The 22,771-nt window shown below is 35.6% G+C and overlaps 1 protein-coding gene across 4 annotated transcripts in view; it reads right to left on the bottom strand.

Moving 5' to 3' along the window:
- Positions 1-22,771, bottom strand: part of FBXL2 (F-box and leucine rich repeat protein 2) — a 53,123-nt gene that overhangs the window by 12,274 nt on the left and 18,078 nt on the right. For 3 of the 4 annotated variants that reach the window (XM_064669460.1, XM_064669459.1, XM_064669461.1), the window contains exons 3-10: positions 11,994-12,048; positions 10,477-10,551; positions 7,395-7,489; positions 4,414-4,482; positions 4,232-4,327; positions 3,797-3,923; positions 3,527-3,601; positions 150-280 (exon numbers count right to left, since the gene is read on the bottom strand). In XM_064669460.1, the coding sequence (XP_064525530.1) occupies positions 150-280; positions 3,527-3,601; positions 3,797-3,923; positions 4,232-4,327; positions 4,414-4,482; positions 7,395-7,489; positions 10,477-10,551; positions 11,994-12,048 (723 nt within the window). Of the gene's footprint in view, positions 1-149; positions 281-3,526; positions 3,602-3,796; positions 3,924-4,231; positions 4,347-4,413; positions 4,483-7,394; positions 7,490-10,476; positions 10,552-11,993; positions 12,049-22,771 lie in introns of those variants that run through there. The other variant, XM_064669462.1, reaches the window with a different exon arrangement.

Below are 22,771 nucleotides of genomic sequence, written 5' to 3'. Positions count from 1 at the left end.
TAACTTAATTTTTTGACTGCAAAGGTAATGCAAACAACACAGAGCTAACTCAAGTCTGTGGACATCAGCTCATTATCTTCAGAAGTGAATTTCTTAGCCGAGGCCAGTAACAACACGACATACTTACAACAAGCTCACGACATACTCACTTCAGCCTTGGACAGTTTAGACCAAGTGCTGTGAGAGAAGCATCTGTAAGGTTGCTACAGCCTGAAACACAGAGTGATTGGAGTCTATGGCATCCTCTACAGATTTTTACAATGCCTTCATCTGAAATTTGCTGCAACACAGAAGAAGGTTGAAGTTACTCCCTTATCAAGTAATCAGCTACGATTACACAGCAATAACAGCACAGCTTTTACTGGTAATCAACACACATTACTGAACTGCTGTTGTCATGCTGTACGTAAACCAAGGCAACCCAGACATTCAACCAAAAAATACCGTCGTGAAACCATGTACAATAATAGTGAAGATAATCAACACACACAATTCCTACTTATCTACATATTTTTCCAAGACCTCAAGTCCTACTCAAAGGCAGTCTGAAGCATAGAGCGAGAGTTGTTTGTTGCTGTCTTCCTTTTTCACTTTGCTTTTGGTTTATAATTTTTCACATCTCTTTCTTTTAATTGTGTTTGCTTCCTATACGTTTATGGAGTCCAGATCTTCCATTCTAGTGACTGTGTAAGTTCAGGAACAGTGTAAAAGAGAGCTTAAAGCCTGACAGCAGGAGAGGTAACCACTTATTTTGCACTGGTGCAGTAGGGCCCAAGGGCAAAAATCCTTCACCTTCAGATAATTTTTGAAGCAAGAGTTACAGGTAAACAATCAAACCTGCATTCTTCGCAGGTTTGCTCTACCCTATGCAGCTGCCTTTAGATGAAAGATTTAACTCAAACAAGGTTTTTCATTTCTCAAAATTGTTTTGTAATAGATATTCTGAAAAGAGTAACTCTAAATTTGGAATATGACCAAAAAAGTTCTCTCTCTGAAACAGGGACTACAAGAAATAGCCCCATCGCAGGTGCACACAAAACAGCAACAGGAACTAGATTATAGGGGGATGTGCAAATATTATTTTGTTTACAAATCTTCTACTCTGGAAGAAGTTTTCTCTCCTCCTCCCACTCCTAATGCTATGAATTTAATTTCTCTTCTGTATGACTAATCCTTCATGGTGAAACAGGTTGTTTTATTCCCTGGCTTAATATTACTCTTACAATAGTAACAAACACATCTACTGTATATTTAATGGAAAATACACGTTCCTTTTATAAGCCCCTCATATAAGTATGCTAATACAACTGTAGCATATTTCTGAGGCTATTACCATAAACATTACCTTTCACAGATGAAAACAGGATGAGAAATAGCAGTAGCTCAGCACAAAGAGAGATTACCTTATGCTCCCTCCCCCAACCCAGCACTTTTTAATACCAGAAGTTTAGATTTGCAACTTGTTCTGTCAAATTAAATTTTTGTAGACAGAAAACTAGAAATCTCATATTCCTTTTGTAGATCTGGAAGGATTTGCATCATCTACCATTAAGAGGGTAAGTTTTCTTGTTTGTTTTTTTTTTAAATAAAATTTCAACATCAATCAGGTATTTCTGATTTTGCCTCTCCAAAAACATGTTATTTTCTGGAACTGTTTCATTTCCTTTGAGAGACAGTCATGACACAATTACTGGGAAACGGAACTATTCTGAAGATAAGGACTATGTAAATTTTATGCTGCTGTTGGAGATGTACAAGGCCTTTAAGTTATATATGAAAACTTTCCATTCTGAAATTGCTTGCAATTTCAATGCCTACAATCATTCTCAGGAAAGTGCTCAAAAAATGCCTGCAAGTTCCCAGTTTCTAAAATCTTTCTCTAAAGATGGTACCTTTCAAAAGTGCAGTTTCCAGAGATAATATCAGTACATTCCATAGCTGCTGGTGCTGGCCTGGAATTTTACAAGGTCCATAAAACACAGCCACTAGAATTACAGTGTGGACCATATAAAGCACAAGGAGACCTGCTGTGTAAAATCCGTGCTAACCTTTGATCATAAGGAGTCTGGCTGCTTGTGGAAAAGTGCTTCAAAGCCATAGGAAACAGGACACATCTCCAATGAAATAAAGCTTTAAAGCACATGTAGGACTACTACTGATGTAGGTAGGACTATCGACTCAAAAAATTCAAAGGGAAAAATACTTTCACTCAGGAGGCTTTTTTGTTTGTGCTACATGACAATAGACACCCTGGCCGAGGGAAAATTCTGGTACACTTCTATGCCAATGCCCCTTTTAAGCAGGAGAGATAGCAACTGATTATCATCAGACCTCTTGAGAGCCTTCCAGAAAAATAATCAGAAAAGGCAGGCCTTTTCATTCTTCATTAGTCTCAGGTAAAACACAACAGAAAAAGAACTCTGGAGAAGGAGGACAGCAGAAGGAAGAGTGAAAGGGGAGGAAATTACATACTGACTTTATTTAAGTGTGGTTCTGACCAAAAGAAGGAACTTCCTTTCATTCCCATTATCTTTAGGTACCCAACTTCAGTGGGCATCTAAATTCAGACTGAAAAAAATCTGAAAAATTCCCTTTTGCTAAACATCTGGTTGGTGCACGGAAGCTCAAGCTTTGTATTCACATTGTTCTTGATTTCTGCAATTTTTAATGTAATTTTTAATAATCCCCAGCACTGAACAATGACCAACACTTCTAAGAAATCTCTTAAGTAAAAATATTTTTGTCCAATCTTAACAAAACATGTTCCCATGCCACATTCATTTGGGAACAATTCATAACACAGATTTGAAAGTTTTAGCAGATTTTCATGATACCTTCTAGCAATAAAGCTAGAAAATTTTCCAAAACCAAACAAACAAAAATCTAAATTCATTATTCAAATTTGCATGACTGAAACACTGAAATTCTAATTTATTTCAGTATTTTCTAAGGTTTATTTGCAGGCAAAGAATGACTTAAATACATTTAAAATCTAAAAGAAAGTCTTTCCCATTCCTTAAAAGTCACATCAGAAACAACAAAAAAGCAAAAATAAACCAGAGCAAATCTCATTTGTGTTCTTTAAGTAGAATTAAAAGTACATGAATGATTCCCAGTCATTTCATTACAAATGAATGTGTTCTTCCATTAATACTGAAAAAGCATGCCCTTCTGCTACTTTGAGCATCATCTTCAGTTATGATGCCATTACATTTTACCCTCAATTATGTAGCCCAGAACATGACTTCTGCTCAATTAGAAGCCTTAGAATTATGAACAGACTAAGATGTTACACAGTTCACGATAACTGAATGAATGCAGTTAATTCTTACTCTAGAGCTTGCCACAGTTGTAATGAGGGGGAAAAAAATACCACTCCAAGTCCACACTCAGCTTAGAAGCACCCAGCTCATTTAAAACCTCTATTCCACACAAAATTCTATAAACTGCAGAAATGTACTATTTGACTGATTTAACTGGTTTCTGATTCTTAGAGAATGTATCTTTGGAAGTTTCAAATACTTACTGTACAGGATTGCAAATTCAGGATTACAAGTTCATGACAGTGATTTTGAATGTGTTTCAGTGCTTCATCTTCTAACTGTATTTAGTAATTAAATCAGACATAGGAAAAGAAACAAGAAATTAAAAGCACAGCAAAGCAGCCCAAAGAATGTACACATCTTGCAATATTGAACAAAATCGTATAACAAAAACAGTACTTTTTAATTCATAGATATTTCAAAAACCCAAAATAAAATTTTATTCCTAAAGGATCACCCAAGCAATTATGTACCTGTGTGCAACCTCTAAGAAATAGAGCTTTTAGTCCACTACACCCTTTCACCAGTGCTTCAATACCATCCTTCGTAATCTGATCACACCAGGAAAGATTCAAATGTTCCAGATTTCTGCAACCCTCACTGGGAGAATTAAAAAAATACATAAAGTTAAATCCAGCCTTCAAATAGTCATAACAGTGGGAAACCCAAATTAAATACACTGTTAGAAATTAATGACAGCCAGTGGACTGTGCCAGGCCTCCACAGAAAAGTCATGAGAAAAGACCACACACAAACACCATAGTCTACACCCAAGAAGTCCTAGATATTTAATACAGTCAGTGCTGATTCACAGCATTAGGGTTCAGCACCAATTTTTTAAACTTTATTAAATGCTGAACAGCTCTTTAAACACTTTTGTTTAACACAAACCAGTGAAAACTTCTTACCTCAAGCCTTTCAAAGAGCTGTTTGTGATGGCTACACAAGATGTTAGATCCAGATGTTTCAGCTTGGAACAGAATCTGCTAAGACTGTAACACGTGCTGCAAAACAGCAGACACACTAAAAATACCTTCAGCTACTTCTTTTTCCAAATTTTCCAATCAATCAAAAAACCTCTTTGACTTACCTGTCAGTGATTTTTGTGCACCCATTTAGATTTAAGTGTTCGATGTTTCTGCAGTTCTGTGCAAAGGTCCTAAGACAGCAACAAAAAGCTGAATTAACATAACGTCACAAGTGGTAACAGTCACTAGAGTGCGCTCTGTCCCACACCTCTCTCCACCTCGGTCAAAAAGCTTAATCTTTAAGTCACAGAGTAATTTCAAAGTATTCCCCAAATACATCCATCCTAGTAGTTGCTTTTTCCTTTTCCTACTGCAAGTTTCAGTCTAAGGTAAGTGTTGTTTCTCTCTCAAACACCACTTGGGCAAGGTGGTTAGTTCTGTCACATATAAGCCAGAACTGCCTTGCTTCAAATGCTGTAACTAAAAACACAAAGGGCATAAACAGAAAGCTTTAAGTATCACATCAGTTAAACATTAAGCTTCTGGGGAGAGTTTTCGCACATCTTATTACTGAAGCCTTTGTACGTCTTATTAAGGAGCTTGTTCCCACAGCAAATGAAAAGGGACATACCTGGTACAACACAGAAGTATTGGACTACCAGTGGAAAGCCCAGTGGGCTGCAAATTGCTTATTTATTGTTTTCAAAATTAAAATGCATCAGTGTGCTCTACTGGGTATGAACTTAGAGCTATTACACTGCTGAGAGCCTGTATGTACTAATTGCCCTGAAGAAATACATGAACTTTCTTTTCATCTCTGCAGAGTAATATTTACAGCTGTGTCGCATTTCAGAACACTGTTTTTATGCCCATGTTTCCTTCAACTGCATGGATTTTATTGGCAGGGGCGGAGGAAACACACAAAAACAGTTTTGTCTGGAGGCTTGCCCCGGTTAACAGATCTGACTACACACTCAGCTGGTAAAAACTTCCTGGCTTTCCAGAGTGGATTGAAAACAATGGAGAAAAACCCAGCAAGCAGTTCCACTGCGAGAGTTTCCACTTTAATTCTCAAAACAGCTATTCTGAAATTCATGTACTGGAGGGAGATTTACAATGAAGATACTCTTCAAATCACTTGGAAAGATGTTACACTCTGGAGGAACAGCAAACTGCCCCTGAGATTCAAGCATGGGGCAGTCCCAAGAAAGCTGTCACAAACATTCAGTACTTACATAGCCAATACCTACATCAATAATTGCCTATTTTACACGAAAGTTGGTGTAGAAGAAGGATAAATAGTATCACCTACAAAACTAATGGATCTGGAAACAACTCAACACAAATAGCTTTATAGGAAAAGTCACTTTTGGAACAAATATCTGAAAATTAAAGCCACCTTTCTCATGCTAATGTTTTGAAAGTCTTAAAAGTCATGCACTTATCATTCATTTGTTAATTTCAATATAATCTCCTTATATGTCAGAGGTGAAGCATCTTCTTTTGCAAAGTGTCTTAGACACCACCCTCTGCACCAGCTGGTTGTTAAGGATGCACATGTGTGAATACTGGTCACAGTCTGGCGGCCGCTCTCAGCAAAGCCTGTCCTGTTACCTGCTGGCATGACCAGCTGTATCATCCCTACGACATACACACGTTATGCACTGAACTAATTAATTAATACTTATTCTAAGTATCTGCTTACTAAATAAATATTTTCAAATATCCCATCTCCAAAATAGGATCAATCATAGGATTTTTGGTCCTGTTCACAACTCTGACTCCTAGCCCTTAGTGTCCCAAAAAACACAGCTGAGAGCCTAAACTAAGTGTGAAAATGGAGTTATTGGGCAGAAAACTGCCATCTACCATCCTGACTCTTTCCTCCTACCCCTTTCTCAATGCCTTCCCTGCTAGCTCCTCAACATGGTACTTGCTACCTCTCTCCAGTCCTGCCACCCCCTTTCTTCCACTTCTGCCACTGCATTCTCTACCAAGGACACAAGGACCATCTCTGAATGCTCTGGGAACTTGAAAGACCACTGCAGAAAGTTAACTCTGCTTGGGACTAACTCTTTTTTGATAGCAGTTGCCAGTAATCTAGGAGAGGCAACAATATGCATTTTCCCATGAGGAGGCAAGACTGCCTGAAGGTGGACACACCAGGCAAGAGTTAGGGGGATGGCCTAGAGGCAGAGAAATCTTTGGATTTGAAGCTAGGATGCCAATTAAAGTTACTAAAGCAATCACTGCTTACCTAGTTGCTGCATGAATTTACTCTAGAGACAAAAATCAATGAATTAGACTTACTTATAAATTTTAGCAATAGCTAAAGGTCACTAGCTTAATGCCCACTGCTTAACAAAATCTTTGTGCTTACATTTTACACCCCAAGCCTTCTTCCAAACATTCTTTGAGCCCTAAAGCATCTGTGGCTTAGGGATCCTTCAGCTGGAAATAGGATCTTCGGGTTTAAATACTCAGAGAAATATCCAAAGGAACCTGGCTAAACAGCTTGCATTAGAAAAAGCTCATACAGATTCGAACAACCTTGTGGGAACAAACTGCACAGTTCAGTTTATATACTGTGTAAAAAGAAGGGCCACTGTCACTACTTAGAGTCCGCCAAGTTGTTCCCGTTGTCTGCCTGCTCTTATATTAGAGTAAGAAGAGTAACCCAGGTCTTTCCTGATTTTGCAGGCACTCAATTGTATCAGTCTTCATTCTCTGTCCCATTGCTAGGGTCACCTCTTGTCCAGACTAGATCATAAACTATAAAATGACCACTAATCTTGATTCTCTGACTATTGTAAGATACCACAGTATAGTCTTGAAAATGGAGCAATATCAACATATTCCTAATGAAAGAAAAAGACACATTTCTGAAAAGCACAGCTCTCATTTGTTAGTTCATTTCCAGACAATAACAGTAGCTATATTTTGATCTCAAAATGACATCACATTTAGTCATTATTAAGGTACTTAGTACTTACTTAAGTATCCCATTTTGGTCATCAGTCAGTACTCAGAAATGCAAACAAATGTAACAGTAATTGCTTTTGGTCCAGACATTAGGAAACAAGTGATTGAGGATTATACTTACTTTAAAGAGGAGTCTCCAACACCAAGACATCCTCTCAGACTAAGTTGTCTCAGGAACCCACCACACCTTTTCGATATATTTTCCACAACACGACCCTTAAACCAAATAAAAGGAAGATTTTGTTGAGTTCTCCTCTGACATAACATTCTAATCAAATTAAAAATGCTGGGAATTAAGACCAGACCCAGATATACCCTACCAGAAACTGCATCTCTTTGAATTTCTTTTGCTACTTTAAGAAAAAACAGTAACCCGTTGAGAATCTCCACCCACACTGAGGTGCTGCTCGATTCAATCTTTAGTTCTCTCTTCCTTTTTTTCATTTGATCACACATGGCTCAACTTTTTGTCACAGCAGACCCTACACAACAAAACTACTAAAATGACCTTCGAGTTTTGTCAGATGTGTAGGGAACCCAAAGAACTGTCTCACAGGTGGAATGGGAGGCATGCCCATTGCTCAGGGATCACAGTCACAAGTACATCATGTAAGTTTAAATTGTCCACAAAGACTTGCTTGAGCCAGTGTGTCACTACAGCCCTGGTTAAGTTCCTGTTTCACAGTTCCTGCTATAGGGCTGGCTGCGATTGAAAGGTGCTGAACACCTTGATGGGAACATCAGCAACAGGACTAATACCTAACAGCACCTTGGATCTTTTTCTCTCCCTTTCTTTTCCGAAAGAAGAAATACATATAGAATTACAGGTCGGTAGAGTTTTCGTTGTTGTTGTTTTCCTCTCTACATGGGATGGTAACAATTTTACTGAAACAGTAAAATGTTTCTTACATTTTATTGTTCTTCTCCAATACTTAAGTCCTGGTTATCGCTGTGTGAAAATACTTTCTTATCAGAGCTTGTTTCTTAGTCCATAAGTAACATTGCTTATCTTCTCTCTTAGAAGAACTTACACCAAAACAAACAAACTGAAAATTATGTATTTTTTAAATCTTTCTGATTAACCAGAATTATTTCTCAGCCAAGGCCAAATACCTTTAAGGATACCTGTAAGGATAAATTCTTCAATGAATAACATATAATGCAAGTTCAATTTCCATTGCAGAAAAAATCCAAACCCTAATGAATTATTCAAAGAAAACAGAAACAAATAATGAGATAAGTTTTCCCAAACCCATTTATTTCTTTAAGCATGTAAAAACCCCCAACAACAAGCATACCAAAGAAGACAACTTTAGTGCATTTAAATGCATTTAACTGTTTGAATTATTCTGTCACTCAAAAAACTAGTTCTTCAATTCACCTCAGCTTACAACTGGTTCCACATACTAAGAAATCCTAAGGCACATTTAACTTCAAGAAGATCTTCATACATCTTTGATAGAAAATAAACATTATTTTAATAGGTTTTGCCCTCCCTTCTCACTTTATTCTCTACCACATGAGGGCTTAAATATGGAAAATTTCACAGAACCTAATTTTTCATTATTCGATACTCTCAGATCAAGCACGAATTGAAAAATCACCAAACAGTACAACGTCCAACTGAGCAAAAAGTTGTCAAATACAATCAGCAGCATTACTGTCCTAAATCTATAGACAAAAAATATGTTACTAAAACAGCTGAAGAAAAACCAGAGTTCTTAGACATCAAACATGAAACTGTATCTCATTTAAGAACTACTTTGTGTAATAACTGCTGGTTAAACACACTCGTAGGAGTAAATTTAAAGGGTTTATATTACAAATGTACTTAAATATAATATACTGAACTAACTGAATTGCTCCAAACCACAATAACTTCTTATAGCAAAAGAGGATCATAACTTAATTTCATTCCTTCTCCTTTGAATCCCATGCTGCATCCTATATAGCATTCCAAATCCTATACAGGATTTCAAAGGGCAAGACCACTAGATAAAACATAAGATAAACATATAAAAAACTTAAAAATACAAAACTGTGTTTCTAAATACCAGAAAAATAATTCAAACATACAAAAGGCTTATCAACAGAAGGACCACAGACCTGTTGGGTTTTAATTTACTTCTTAGCAAACAAGAAAAACAAGTTTTTTTAAAAGCAACTGAAAAGATGATATTAAAGCTCCAAGTCTCTTTTGACACATTTAGATTGAGGCAGATGCCAAAATCTTTCTCCTACCTCTTCAAGATCCTCTTGTTTAACAAGAGTAGAGCAGAGGAGTTGGCAATAAAGTTTTAAAAGAGCGTTGAAAAAAATTTACTGTCTACATTACTGTAAAGCTTTAGGTACAATTTGTACCACGGTTAGCAAATGAAACACATCTGGATTTTATTCACACAACTAAGCTAAAACATAAAATTCAGAAGCAAATCTATTATTATAGTCTAAATTTAATTTGCATCATCAAACAACAATAAACCAGTTCAGATTTAATTACAGAATTGTTGTTCCCCATGGATTTTTGTCTTCATTTTCAGATGTCATATTTTATTTTGTTATGCATATCTATGATAGCACTAATAGAGACATGTTTTGCATAGGGAAGACAAGTCTGCCCTAATCCTTTCATTATATACTGTATCCACATGTACCTGCATTTCATGCAAGGTTCAAACCTTATAAAACAAGTGGTCATAAAATGTTAATCAAATACATATCAAATCAATACTAGGCAACTCAGTGGTAAGAAAAGTTCTTCAGCATTTTAGCGCTTCAATCTCCAAATCCCATAGCCAAGTGTCCAGAGAGCTTTCAGCACTAGATGGCCCCCTCACAGAGACTTGGGACCAACAACAACATTATCTTGTAGATTGTAGAAGTGATTCCGAGGATCTCACTCCATGCAGAGGCACCGTTTACACCTTTCCCTTCTGGAAATGAGCAGGTTTGAATTTCTAGAGCTCTGTATGTATATGATATGTGAAAATTATCTGATATATAGCTGGCAACCAAAATTGAAACTCATCAGAGGAAAAGAAAAAGGTAAATACAGAGTTCTTTTCCATTTGCTCCTTCACAGTATTATTATCTTGAACTTAGTCTTTAAAACGTGTGAACGCAAGCAGAGTCTGCGGGATACTCAAAACGGGCTGTGCTCTTAAACATCTCCATAAGAATGAAAAATACCCAAAGACACTAACCTCTATATCCGTCTGAAAGTTAAAGAGGTCTATTCTTTGCCAATTGCTTCCATCCAGAGCTAAAACATTCCATGCCTACAGAAAACAAATACAATTTATTACCTTCACTGCCTGCTCCCTTCACTTTTCTCTCAGCAATTCAAATATTACAATCGAGACAATTTCAGGCAGCGTTTTTTAAAAAAAATTGTAGATACTAGTAGTCATACAATATCAACTAGTTAAAAACAGAGTTTGTGGAAATTAATCTCAAATCCTCTAAATGGATTACACTTCAAAGGCTAACTTGTGGCTGTAAAACATGCAGGAAAGCAAGATATTAAATGTCAAGTACATACAGAGAAAGATTTAACCCTCCATTTTTAAAAAAGCTTTTGTACATTCGTCTAATAAGTCACTTTTGCTAGATCTGTATGGAAAAAAGTAGCTGCAAATGACATTCCTTTCAATAAAACCACAGTTCCTCAACCTCACTAGTTACTATTCTGAGAAAACAGAGACCTTTCAGAAAACTGCTGACTTTCCACTATTAGGACCAGTCCTTTCCTTTACACGTGCTAATTTGTCCTTCACTGTCGCAGCAGTTGTTCAAAGTAAAACAAAATAAAAAAGCCAGAGAAACACAAATCTATGCAGAAAATTAGAAAAAAAAAGAACACCACATCCAATGACAGGTAGTTTTGAGAGAAAAATACAATTTATTCAATCCCTTTGGTTTTCTTATGCAGTTTTGTTGGCTTTAGCTGAAATCTGATGTTACCTGACTCACAAAACTTACTGAAGTTAGAGGCCAGGGTGATAGAGGTGTAGAAATGAAATACTTACATGCTTAATTATACATTAAAACAAACAAGCAAACAAAAAACCAATTAAAACCAAAACCAAACCCAACTGTCATTAAGATAAGGAATGAAAGCATGAAATAAAGTTCATTCGTGTTGTATAATAATACAGTTCATTGTACACAGTTGATGTAGAAACAGAATATTATTCATTTTATTTCAAGAAAAAAAATGAAGACAAGCTAAACATAAAAGCTTACTTAGCATGCTTTCTCTAATATCGTGTGTGTGCCTTTTTCCCCTACTAGCAGTCCATCTACTTAACACTTTTTATACTTGGCAAGAAAATGATGGATGTAGTTCTTAGACACATGGTGCACATTAACCAAACTACATGGAATTTTAAGCAGAAAATGTGTCTGAAAAATAGTGTTATACAGCCACATGCTTTATAAAAAGCAAATGCCATCATGCCAAACTGGATTTAATCCTTTCTCCAGATACCGAGCATACACAACTGGATATCTTTTCCATAGCCTTAAAGTCTTGTACGTAGCAACTAAGCCCACATCTAAATGTAAAAGTGGGACCACTGTAATTTCTTTTCATAAACAAAGAGTCTGAGAATTTATTTTTTTTTCCAGGAAGCAGATTACAATAAATCCCATTATTTGCATACAATTAAAAGAACAGCATCCCAAGGAACAACAAAAAAACCTCAACAGAAATACCTACCTTGGAAACTTGTGCACAGCGACACAAAGTAACTATGTCCAAGAAAGAAAATATTCTAGGAAGAAAGGAAAACAACAACAATTAAAATGTTTAATTATAAATTCAAAATAATCTATGAATTCACAGCTATGCAGTTCTACGGAAAGACACAAGTTACACAAGAAGCAAGTTAAATGCAACAAGTATTTTACCAAATTATTTTGGTTATTGAGACTTAAAAGAATAATATCATAGTTATCATCTAAAGACAGGCAAAACCAACATATTAGAACCCAGCAGATGCTGCTTCTGAAAATCTATTTTCTGTTCCCTCTCCATATTATCCAAACATGTATACATGATTACAAAATATTTTTTCTTCTTTTTAATTCAGAGAAACTAGCTTATATGCCTTTAATTGTGCTACAATTAAAGAAATAACTCACACAAATACAGATGAAGATTTCAGAGGCTGGTGAAGAGTAATAATTAGAAAACAACACATAAATAAATCCAAGTTCTAGAATCTAAGTACTAATACAAAGAACAATGACCCAAATTTCTAAAGGGGTTTCACAGTGACTACCAAGCCTAACACCTTCAGTATCTTTTTTTTTTTATTATTATTTACTCTATGAGAAACAACTAGAGTTGAAAATTTAGCTTTACTATTCTGATCACGGAACCAATTCCTCAGGACTGTCAACTCTCAGTAGTTTTCTGAAAGAAATTTTTCACTGTCAAAATGAATTTTGCTAAATGCCATTTCCAGACAATGATATTGGTTCACAGGATGTTCTCAGCAAAAACGAAATCATTAACCTAAGCATAAAATATAGATCCTATTCCAAAATAATTTTCTATTACAGAGAATGAAAGCTTTGAAATACATGAAAGACATTACTGTAATTCATTTATAAACTGCTACCTGCTTGCCAGTGAACTTTTTCAGTCATCAAAACAATTAACAGTAACAAGAACAATTTCATTTTATAGTGAGATATTAACACTGAGGAGCAAACAACTGGTAAGAGGTGCTGAATTTAATAATGTAAAATTCTGGTTACTGCTTTTCAAGTAAAAATCTGAAGCTAGAGCTCAAAATGGATGCTTACATCTTAAGCACTGTGATTTTTAGCTGTGCTAAGAGTAAAAAAATGTAATGAAAATACTTCTTAAACATAACCTTCTGGATATTTATTACAATCACTTCAGATAATAGTTTTCCAATATTTTGTTGACACGTGAAAATTCTTTCTCTTTTTTACCATACAGTAAAACACTTTCTCAAAAACCTAAAAGCCAAGCAAATAGAAGGACAGATGTTCCTAGAAGCTATGAAACAACTTGTAAAACCCTGTTGATAACATCTATTTTTATAGCATCTATTTTGTCATTTGAACATCCTTTCTGAGACACTTTAAGAAACTTAGCAGCGTTTAATGCACAAAATACACACTTAATGTGCTCAGAAAGACTGCTGGACAGATAAGCACTGAAAAGCGTTCTCTCTCTTTTAAGAGCAGCGTATCAATGATCTACCAGGAACCCTCTTCTGAAATCACCCTTCTCCCTTTCACCATGAGGGAAATGTCAGAAGATGAAGGAGATTATTCTAGAGAGCTGCAAAAGTTTCTTGGCTTGTAGAAGCTTCCTCATAGAACCACTGTACGAGTGGAATCTGAGGATCATCTCAGATTTACAGAAGGACAAAAGACAGTTTTCTGTGTTATTTGTAACAAAGAAAGAACTCATGACACAATACTCTTGCCTAAATGAAGAACATGACATGCTTTAGAAGTGATGTATCTCAGAAATAAGAAACAACAGAAGAAACTGCAAAATGTTGAAGAAAGGGTATTTTATACACCCCCACTACTATGAGTTGTCTGGCAGTCTGTCTTCATGTTTCATTGTTTATTGCTGTTAAGAGATTAACATTGATGCATGATTTCTGTTAAAAATAAAAGGGTAAATTAAAACCAAATGCAGACCAGATGTATTTATTTATGCTTCATTCTGTATGAAGTGACTTTTCAAAAAGTCAAAAACTGAAAGTGGTTATTCTATGTTAAGGGAAAAAATACTGCAGTAAGTGTAAACATTTGTGATGCTTCTAGGTTTGGTGGTGATTTTTTGTTCCAAAGAAACTTTCCTGCAAGGCAGCCCAAGCTGTCCCCATCAAAACAGACAACAACATTAGGATGCATTATAAGCAAGCAAAAGCACAATCATTGCCTTTCAATTAAATGGTATGATAGGCAAGAGATGCCAGTAAATACTTTTACAATTAGAATAGAATCATCTTGCTAATGTGCTTGAAAACACTTTTTCCACACTTCTCTATTTCTTTACCCTCTATAATACAATCTTACATGTGCACCACTAACACACACTAGCTTGTCTCCTTGCAGTCCCACAGAATTACTAGCAAATACTTACCAGTCAGGAAAACTACCCAATAAGACACAAGACTCCAAGGTTTAAAATCATTTCAAGTCTTTAAAAGCCTTCAAAGTCTTTAAGAGACTTTAAATGCAATCAACAAACCGAGATGGAAACACTGACCCTGTCAGTCATCTGTCAGTGTCAGACACTGACACTGTCTAGCACTTAAGGTGAAAGATCAGCAGACACTTGTAATTTTAAAAAGTGGAAAAAACTACTGAGGGCAGCTGCTGGTTGTATAGCGCTTCTGTCCTTATGACCAAAGCTACATAGACAGAAGCTAATGCAGCCAGCAGTAGCATTAAATTCCACTTCAGTCTTTGGCATGGATTAATACAAGCAAACTGGAAATTAAGTTAATAGATCCACAGTAACATTTAGAATCATTTATTCCGGTTTCTAGTATCCCAGGCTATTCAATTAGTTATCCTGTATCAAGCTCAAGAAGGAAAATTCACTTACCAACAACTGGGACTTTTGAAGACTTTTCATCCCTAGGCACACACTGCTCTGGACAAGTGCCTCATAGGTTTGGCCTTGGAGATCTTTCAACATTAACAGTATCTGCAGAATGAGCCTCATGCCAAAGGCACAAAGGGTTGTACGTACGAGCTCACGGTTCCTCAATTCCCTTATGGTAAACTTGTATTTGGCTAAAGCCTCACTTACAGAAAAGGATCTATTCTTTATTTGAAAGCCTTCAAGATGTGGAAAATCATCACCTTCTCTGGTAGTTTGTTCCACTGGTTAATCACTCTGTCAAAATGTTTCCCTTATTTCCAAGGTGAATGTCTGACTTCCAGCTCTATGCTGTTTTCTACTTTTCTTCACCAAATTAAAGAGTACTTTAGCAGTTAATATTTTCTCCTCATCGAGTTTAAAAGCCACTTATCATGTCATCTTTAATTCCTATTTTAACAATCTTTTACTTTAGTTCTTTAAATCTCCTTTTCACTGCACATTATTTTTTTCAGTATGTTTTCAAAGCCACTTCAGGCCACTGTAACAGCCTTTTTGACACAGCATCAAAGAAGAATCTTACAGTATCTTGTCCATTTCATCATCACACCCTGTTCTGGAAGTACACAGTCCAGACCACAGCTCTTTTTGTAGCATTCTTTAGTCTAGTATATCTATCCATGCAAATTTATTCTGTAAAATTAATATTGTTTGAACACACCCCAATTTATCATGTTATTGCCATGTTGTTGCCATGTCTTCATACAGGTAAACCATTACATTTGTTTTTGTGTCACCTATAACTTAATCCCCTTAAAACACATTGATATACTGCACATATACTGTTAACTTTTAAAATAAAACCATCAAATGTTAAAAGTCAAATGCCTAAGTAGAAATGTCTAATTTTGGTTGGTAAAGCCAACCCATTGTTTAATCTCAAAGAATGATACTGTCCAAGGACTTATTTTCCACAAAACCACAACAACTGTCATATTCCTCTCTCTCAATTTTCCATCAAATAAATCTATGGTGAATTTTCCAAAGCACACAGAATAGGAGGCTGAGATTTCTGGTCATCTCTCTCTTGCCTACAGGTGCTGCAGTCAGGATTCATATTCTTCTAGTATTCCGGAATTTTCTTGATACCCAAGATTCACCAAAACTCAGCGTAAGAGGGCCACAGACCTTCTTGAGGCATTTTCACTGCAACTTTTATGGTCCCACTAAGCAGAAGTGATGATCTAAGTGATGATTCCTATCATCCCATGTATGGGATGCTTCATTATTCCCTCTGCTATAAACAGACTGTCCAATGTCTTTCCAAACAGAGAGATGGCTGAGTCCTAATATTTTGTTTCCCTCCCCAAAGAGGCACAGAGAGAAACACTTATTTCTCAAAACCCCAACACTGCACAGTGTACCTCCTACAGAGAGAGAAATCGAATTGTACAAGAGTCAAACTGCTTCTCTTTTGCCTTTGTAAGGCCTTTCCAAACTTGATCACAGGAGAAATAAGCTTTTGAACTAATGGCCTGGCAATTACTCATTTTAAGTATTTTGATACAATGCCATATGGATTGATAAAAAGTGGATAATAGTGCATACAATAAGTACCACACACACATACTTGACTTCCTAGAATTTTTGGCCCAAACCCCAAAATTTGGTATGACAGAAACACCTGGTAATTTGAAAAATCTTCAACAATAACATAAGTTATGGTTTTGTTTAATAAATGACTTATGAATGAAATTCCCTTTCAGAACTTCTGTTTTCCATGCTGTTTAAATTTATAGTGGTTTTGCATGCAAAGAATGGCAACAAATTTTATCAAAATGAAAACCAAAGTAACCAGGATGAGAAATGTCTCACTGAAGACACCAGATAATCTGCTTAGAAGATCCTTTCAACTTTACCACGCTATCCAGTTGTTATAAAACATGCACACAACAAATTTGTTATGTCCTCCCCATTTTAGACTACAAATTTCTTACTGATTTGTACAATTCCTTGCATAGTAAATCTGCTCTCATTAAAGTCCTTCACATGCAATATGGAAGTTTTCCACTACATACATGGAAAACTATCACAGAAAGACAAAGTACAGCTTTCACAGATTTGATTTTCCTCTTTTAACAGGTTTTTCTCGAAATTTTCTGCAAGAATGCCCAAGTGACAGGGGAAAAGGGCATCAGCCACTCACAGTTCATGTTTGAACTAATAATGTTTGAATATACACAGTGGCAAAGTCTCATAACCACCACAGAAGTCTTGTCATATTCAGTAAATACAAAACACATTTACAATTCACTACATGTGGAAGGTTTCTCTTCACCCTTTGTCCCCCATTTTACTAAACACCCTACTGAGGTATGAGACATTTCACTGATAAGTGTAGTCCAGCAGTATGTACAAACACTAGAATAAAAATATGCAGACTAGAAACCACACAGATAAGCTAAATAATTAATATCCATAATCCATAAAAGTAGAATCTTTCATGAATAATAAATTATATAAATAAATTCATATCTATGTGATTACATTAACAATGCTAATGTTGGTTTACTTCCAAACTTCAACAACTTTGCAGCTAAGTCCTGTAATACCTTATTCAACAAAACCGCAAAATAACACTTGCCCTGGAAACATAAATAGTGAGGCATATTTAAATCTTAAGGAATCTGACTATTTTCTATTTTAAGAAAAAAACAACTATCTTTTAGCTCTGTCAGGCCTGTTTTCAGCAGTGTGTTACAAAAGGCTGACAAATGCCAATTGCTACATGAAACACACATGCACTGACTCACCTAATGCTTGACCTTTCAGGTCAATTATTAAAACAAATCCCTTTTCACTAGAGAGAAGCTATTTTGTAAAGTAAAGCACTTAAATTGGAAACTCTGCTAGATGCTCCAAAACTCTCCAGTAACTTAATCCTGCAGTTTCCACTTGTAAATTACTCAGGTCTTTCTCAGCTGATGTACATCACAAGCATTCAATAACAAACATGGCACAAAAAACCCATTTCTTTACAAGCCAAACCTCCTTTTCTGTTGCCAAGATGCTTATTGCTACACAACTCTTGCATAAAAGTATCAGCAATTGCAAAATAACAGGCTGACTACAGGATGCCTGATATCTATTTTCAGTTGAAACAGAAATCAGCTTTTTCTACAAATAATCAGTTTTGCTGGATTCATTTTACAGAGGGCAGCATCTAACTTTTTATAGTCCACACATTACTTGCAATACAAGTAATACATTGTTTTAAAAAAAATTTTACTTATTTGTAAAGTATGACCATGACCAACAGCAACATTTTCAGTAACTAATACTCTTAGTATCTGAAACAAAATGACCAATGATAAACTCAAGAAAGGCCAGTTCTGTATAATTTTCCAGCCTCAGCTAGTCTATAACTTTTTAATAGAAATGTCATTTTTATGAAGTGATTTTATGCAGTACAAATTTGCAACTATAGCACATCTTCCTAAATAAAAGCAGTTAGCCTAATGATTCAGAGTGGTTTAACTTGCAGCCCACAGTCCCAATCCAACCTGCTGGCCATTCCAACTATCCCACGGTCTACTTTTATCCACAAGTGAAGGGATTATAATTTGGGCACCAAACAGCCAAAAATCAACTATATCCACGCTGCACTAGGTAAAGATGTAGGCAAATTACACAATGCACTCGTGACATGCAGCCTGGGGATGCTCCATAAACCACGACCACTACTGCATACTTTGGTCAGTCCCTGGAGTAGGATTCAGTAGACCTGATCCAACCTGCTACTGGCCTGGGGCATGACCTTGAACAAAAGACTTCTATTCCTGATGCCTGTGTCTGCATCGTGAACACACAGATAATAAAGCTCACCTCTTCTGTAAATACTTCACGAGTTACAGACAAAAAAGGTCTAATTATTTTTATATGTAGTACTGTTATTTAAACTGTCTAGCAAAAATATTTTAAAAAAATTAATTTTTTTTATAGAAAGTAGAAGTATCTTTTGATTGCCTTTTTGTTTTGATGGCACTTTTCACACAGAAATGAGGAAGAACATTTCCCCCTCTGCCCACCAAAGTTCCATATAAAAAGCAGACTTCCTTATATCACTGATCCTTCTGAACATTTAGTTTTGATAATTAACAAATTAAGAAATTGAGTTTAAATAAAACTCCAGTTTAAAGGTAAACAAAACTCTAAATGGAATTAAGTCTTCATTAAATAAGAGATTCTAAAGAGGGGCTTAACAGCAAAGAAAAGAAAAACAAAATGAAACAAAATAAATGGTAAAGTATGATTCCAAGAGGTGTATAAGTCATTAGTATATCCCCTTTAGCTGTTACTCCTACTTCGAATGCTTATTCACTTTTGTTTGTTCCACTGTGACTAATCCTTTGTCACAAGCATGTTCTTACTGAGAGATAATACCTGCACTTGAACCAAGTAATACTGAAGCACTCCATTTATAAGGAAGTCTCAATTGTTCAGGCAGAAACATTAAAGAAAGTATTTCCTTCACAAAATTCACAAATCTTACTCAGCACCTTGACACAAAAAAACCCCTTTCATTTCCAAATCTTCACTTCTTCATTAACACAGTACACAAGAGCACTAGTGTGTAATTTTCTGCTCCTAGTTCTTTGAGCCCCTCATTCACATTTTAATGGGAATTCCATCTGAAATATCTCTGCCCAAAACATTCAGTTTTAAGCTTCTCTTGCAGTTGTTTGTGAACAAAAACAAATCACTTAAACATATTAAATAGAGGATGGCAGCTACCTACTCCAATTTCAAAAGGCCAAACTGAATTGTACACATAATCATTTGCAAATGTTTAGCATCTCATACAAAGAAGCCAGAAAATGCGTACAAAGTGCCGACTGGTGAGGCAAAGAACTGAAAAATATAAACTTGCATCTGGAACTGATCTTGGTAAGAATTTCATAAGCAGACAAACAATACATGTAGCAGTGTAAAAAATAGGTCAACATGAGACCTTTCTCACATTCTGAAGGGGGTATGCTGACCACCAAGCTATTGATTGAGTCTTTAGTTTCCTCAAACAGAGTCCAAGTTCTGTCCTGAATATAAAGTAAATCACTGGAAAGTTTTAAAACCCATTCTATCATCAGAATAAGTGGAAATTTTCCTAACCAAAGCTGATTAATCAGAAAGCGGTGACTTGTTGCATTCTCAGTGTATATTGGAAGTTAGATACACCACCTTGAAGGCTGAAAATACAGAGAAACTAAAAGACTATACATTTTAACATTAGGTAGATCATGTTAAAACAAGTAAAAATATTATCAATAGTGTGATATTACTTTTCAATTGCTGCCAAAGCACATAAGGATTCTGAAAGCATCCAGTAAGTCCTAAAATAATTATAATTCTGTAGTTTCCATCAAAATATTTAACTAATTTTCAAAGGCTTTATCATAGGCCTGTACCTATGGTTCATTTGGATCACTTGCTCAGTTGATTTTCCGATCACTGTTTTGGAGGTAAGGACCACTGGAAATGAGAATATGACTCCATAGGAGTGAGTCGTGCTTTGATATTACGCTGTCATCAGTCCCATTGTTTCTGCTCGCTTCCTGCCAACGTTAGTCTCCATATTTCCAGTTAACAAACCTCTAAAGGAGTTTTCTATATTGAACAGTGTGAATTAGGGCTGCTCTGCACTAATTCTTTGGACAGATGTACTTCAGGCATGCTTAATTAAAAGATTTACTTAATAAAAATTACTTGTATGAGGCACTACTAGAATTCGCTTTACAAAAACCACAGATTTGCTTAAATACACAGAAAAGAAGTTTTACTTTCATAAGCAATTCCTACACAATCAATTAGGTTCCTAATCTGTATGACTGCAGCTTATACACTTGTATCAATTTACCTGGTTTCAATTCTACATAGCTACATTGTAATTGCTTGGCCGACTACTATAGAGGACTTTTAAGACATGAAAACCAGTCTAAAATCAAAATAAAAGACTGCATGTGTATTATAAAACTGGAACGTTTCCCTGAGATTGTCAAACACTGAACAGCAGCCTCAGCTACTCAGGGTGAAATATTACCCTGTTTAATTATACAAATCCTTGAAGTGTGGAAAATGAATCATGTCCCAGATGACAGATTTCTTTTTCTTGCCCCCTGAAAACACATCTATTGTTTGTTTGCTTACAAAATTGTTACCACCTAAGAACTGCTCCAGACAAAAGTTTATATTTTTCAGTTCTTCGACTCACTATCAGTACTTTATATATTAAGATACAGCATACAGCACAGAACATTAGCAGTTAAAATACAAATGAACAAATGTTATCTCTCCTTCTACGTGCCAAAAGTACTGGCTGCATCTCCATTTTCAAATGTGTATTATTACTTTTTATCAAGCACAAAAAAAAAATTAAAAATTTGAAGCTGATGGAAAGTCAGAACATTCTAATATTAATTAAATCCACTGCATTTTTTTTTTTTGTTTCCAGTTGTTTCCAAACTTATACTGTAACTTTAATAATCCATTGTTTTGGGAGTTTTTTCCTCAGCAATTTACATTTAAAAAAAAAAAAAAGATGAGCCATTTTAAGGCTGTGACATCTTGCTGGAAAAGTTACCATTGAAGTTGTATTAGCCTGACTTGATTTCTGATTCATCTAATGATAGATATGGGTTTATGAATTTCAGACACCAATGCAAATCCACAACGAATGTCCTGTATATTCAACTGATGCTTTTCCATAAACATATAGGCTAAGAAAAAAAATAAAGCTACAATCATCTGAAAACTTTGTCTAAATGACATGATTTATAGTACCACCTCACAATTCTTACTTAAACATCATACAATTTAGCATTTAGTCAACCTTTCTCTTCTTGTAATTTATAAGAGCAGAGGGGAAAGAGTATTCCTTGCCAACTGACAAATGGTCACCCCTGCAACAGCTAACAGGGGTGACCATTTCTCCTTTAATTTGAACAATACTACAAAACAAATTACTCCAATATTACAAATGAAAATAAATGTCCATAAACCAGAAAAAGTTACAAATTAAACACCTCCCTCTCTCTACTCCAGCTATTCTACCTCCATAAATGCATAACTGGCCCCTCCAAACAAGGGTCTTCTTCAAAACCACCACTGTCCATATAGTCAGATATTCTCTTCCTCCTCTGCCAAGTTATCTGGGTCTACTCGAGAAGGAATAAACAATCTCTGGTTTCTTATCCTTTCAAATGAGTTTCTTACCTGAGAAGCTGAGGGTCTCAGCCATTTACTCACAAGTGTAGTAAATGAAATGTGCAAGACATGACACTGCCTTGAAAATCTTCAATGTAATTCTGATTGTTAGATTAATAATAACAACAAGAAGAAGAAGAACTGCAGTATAAGACCAAGGTCTTAATTTGATCAACTTTAGCGTATACAACTATAACAACAAATGAGTAAATTTTAGAGTAGTAGTACTTTGTAAGTCTACCATTAGGAAAAAGTTTCTCATTTTTCGAGAAAAAAAATTGGATTGTTTGTTATATTCAGATTACATAAGTTTAACTACTTGATGCAAATGAGAACAAGACCAATTCTTGCAACAGAAGAAATTGTGTTTACATTTAATTTCCAGATATTTATAACAAGTTATTAACCACTCTTCTTCCACAGGTACAATATTATGGTTTTTTTAAAAAGGGCTGTAGTGCTTTCTCACAGTGTTCATACATGTCTGATACAAGCAAACAACAAACTAAGTGCATTTGATGCTACTTTCAACAGTACTTAGTATTCAGTTCCAGCACTGTGAGCAATGTTTCCACTGCAACTGGTTTACTCTCCTTTTAACTAAAAGATAGACTGCTTAGTAAATAAAGGAA

The sequence above is a fragment of the Pseudopipra pipra genome, chromosome 1 (genome assembly GCF_036250125.1).
Source record: "Pseudopipra pipra isolate bDixPip1 chromosome 1, bDixPip1.hap1, whole genome shotgun sequence".
Classification (NCBI taxonomy): Eukaryota; Metazoa; Chordata; class Aves; order Passeriformes; family Pipridae; genus Pseudopipra; species Pseudopipra pipra.
This window is presented reverse-complemented; position numbering and strand designations above follow the sequence as displayed.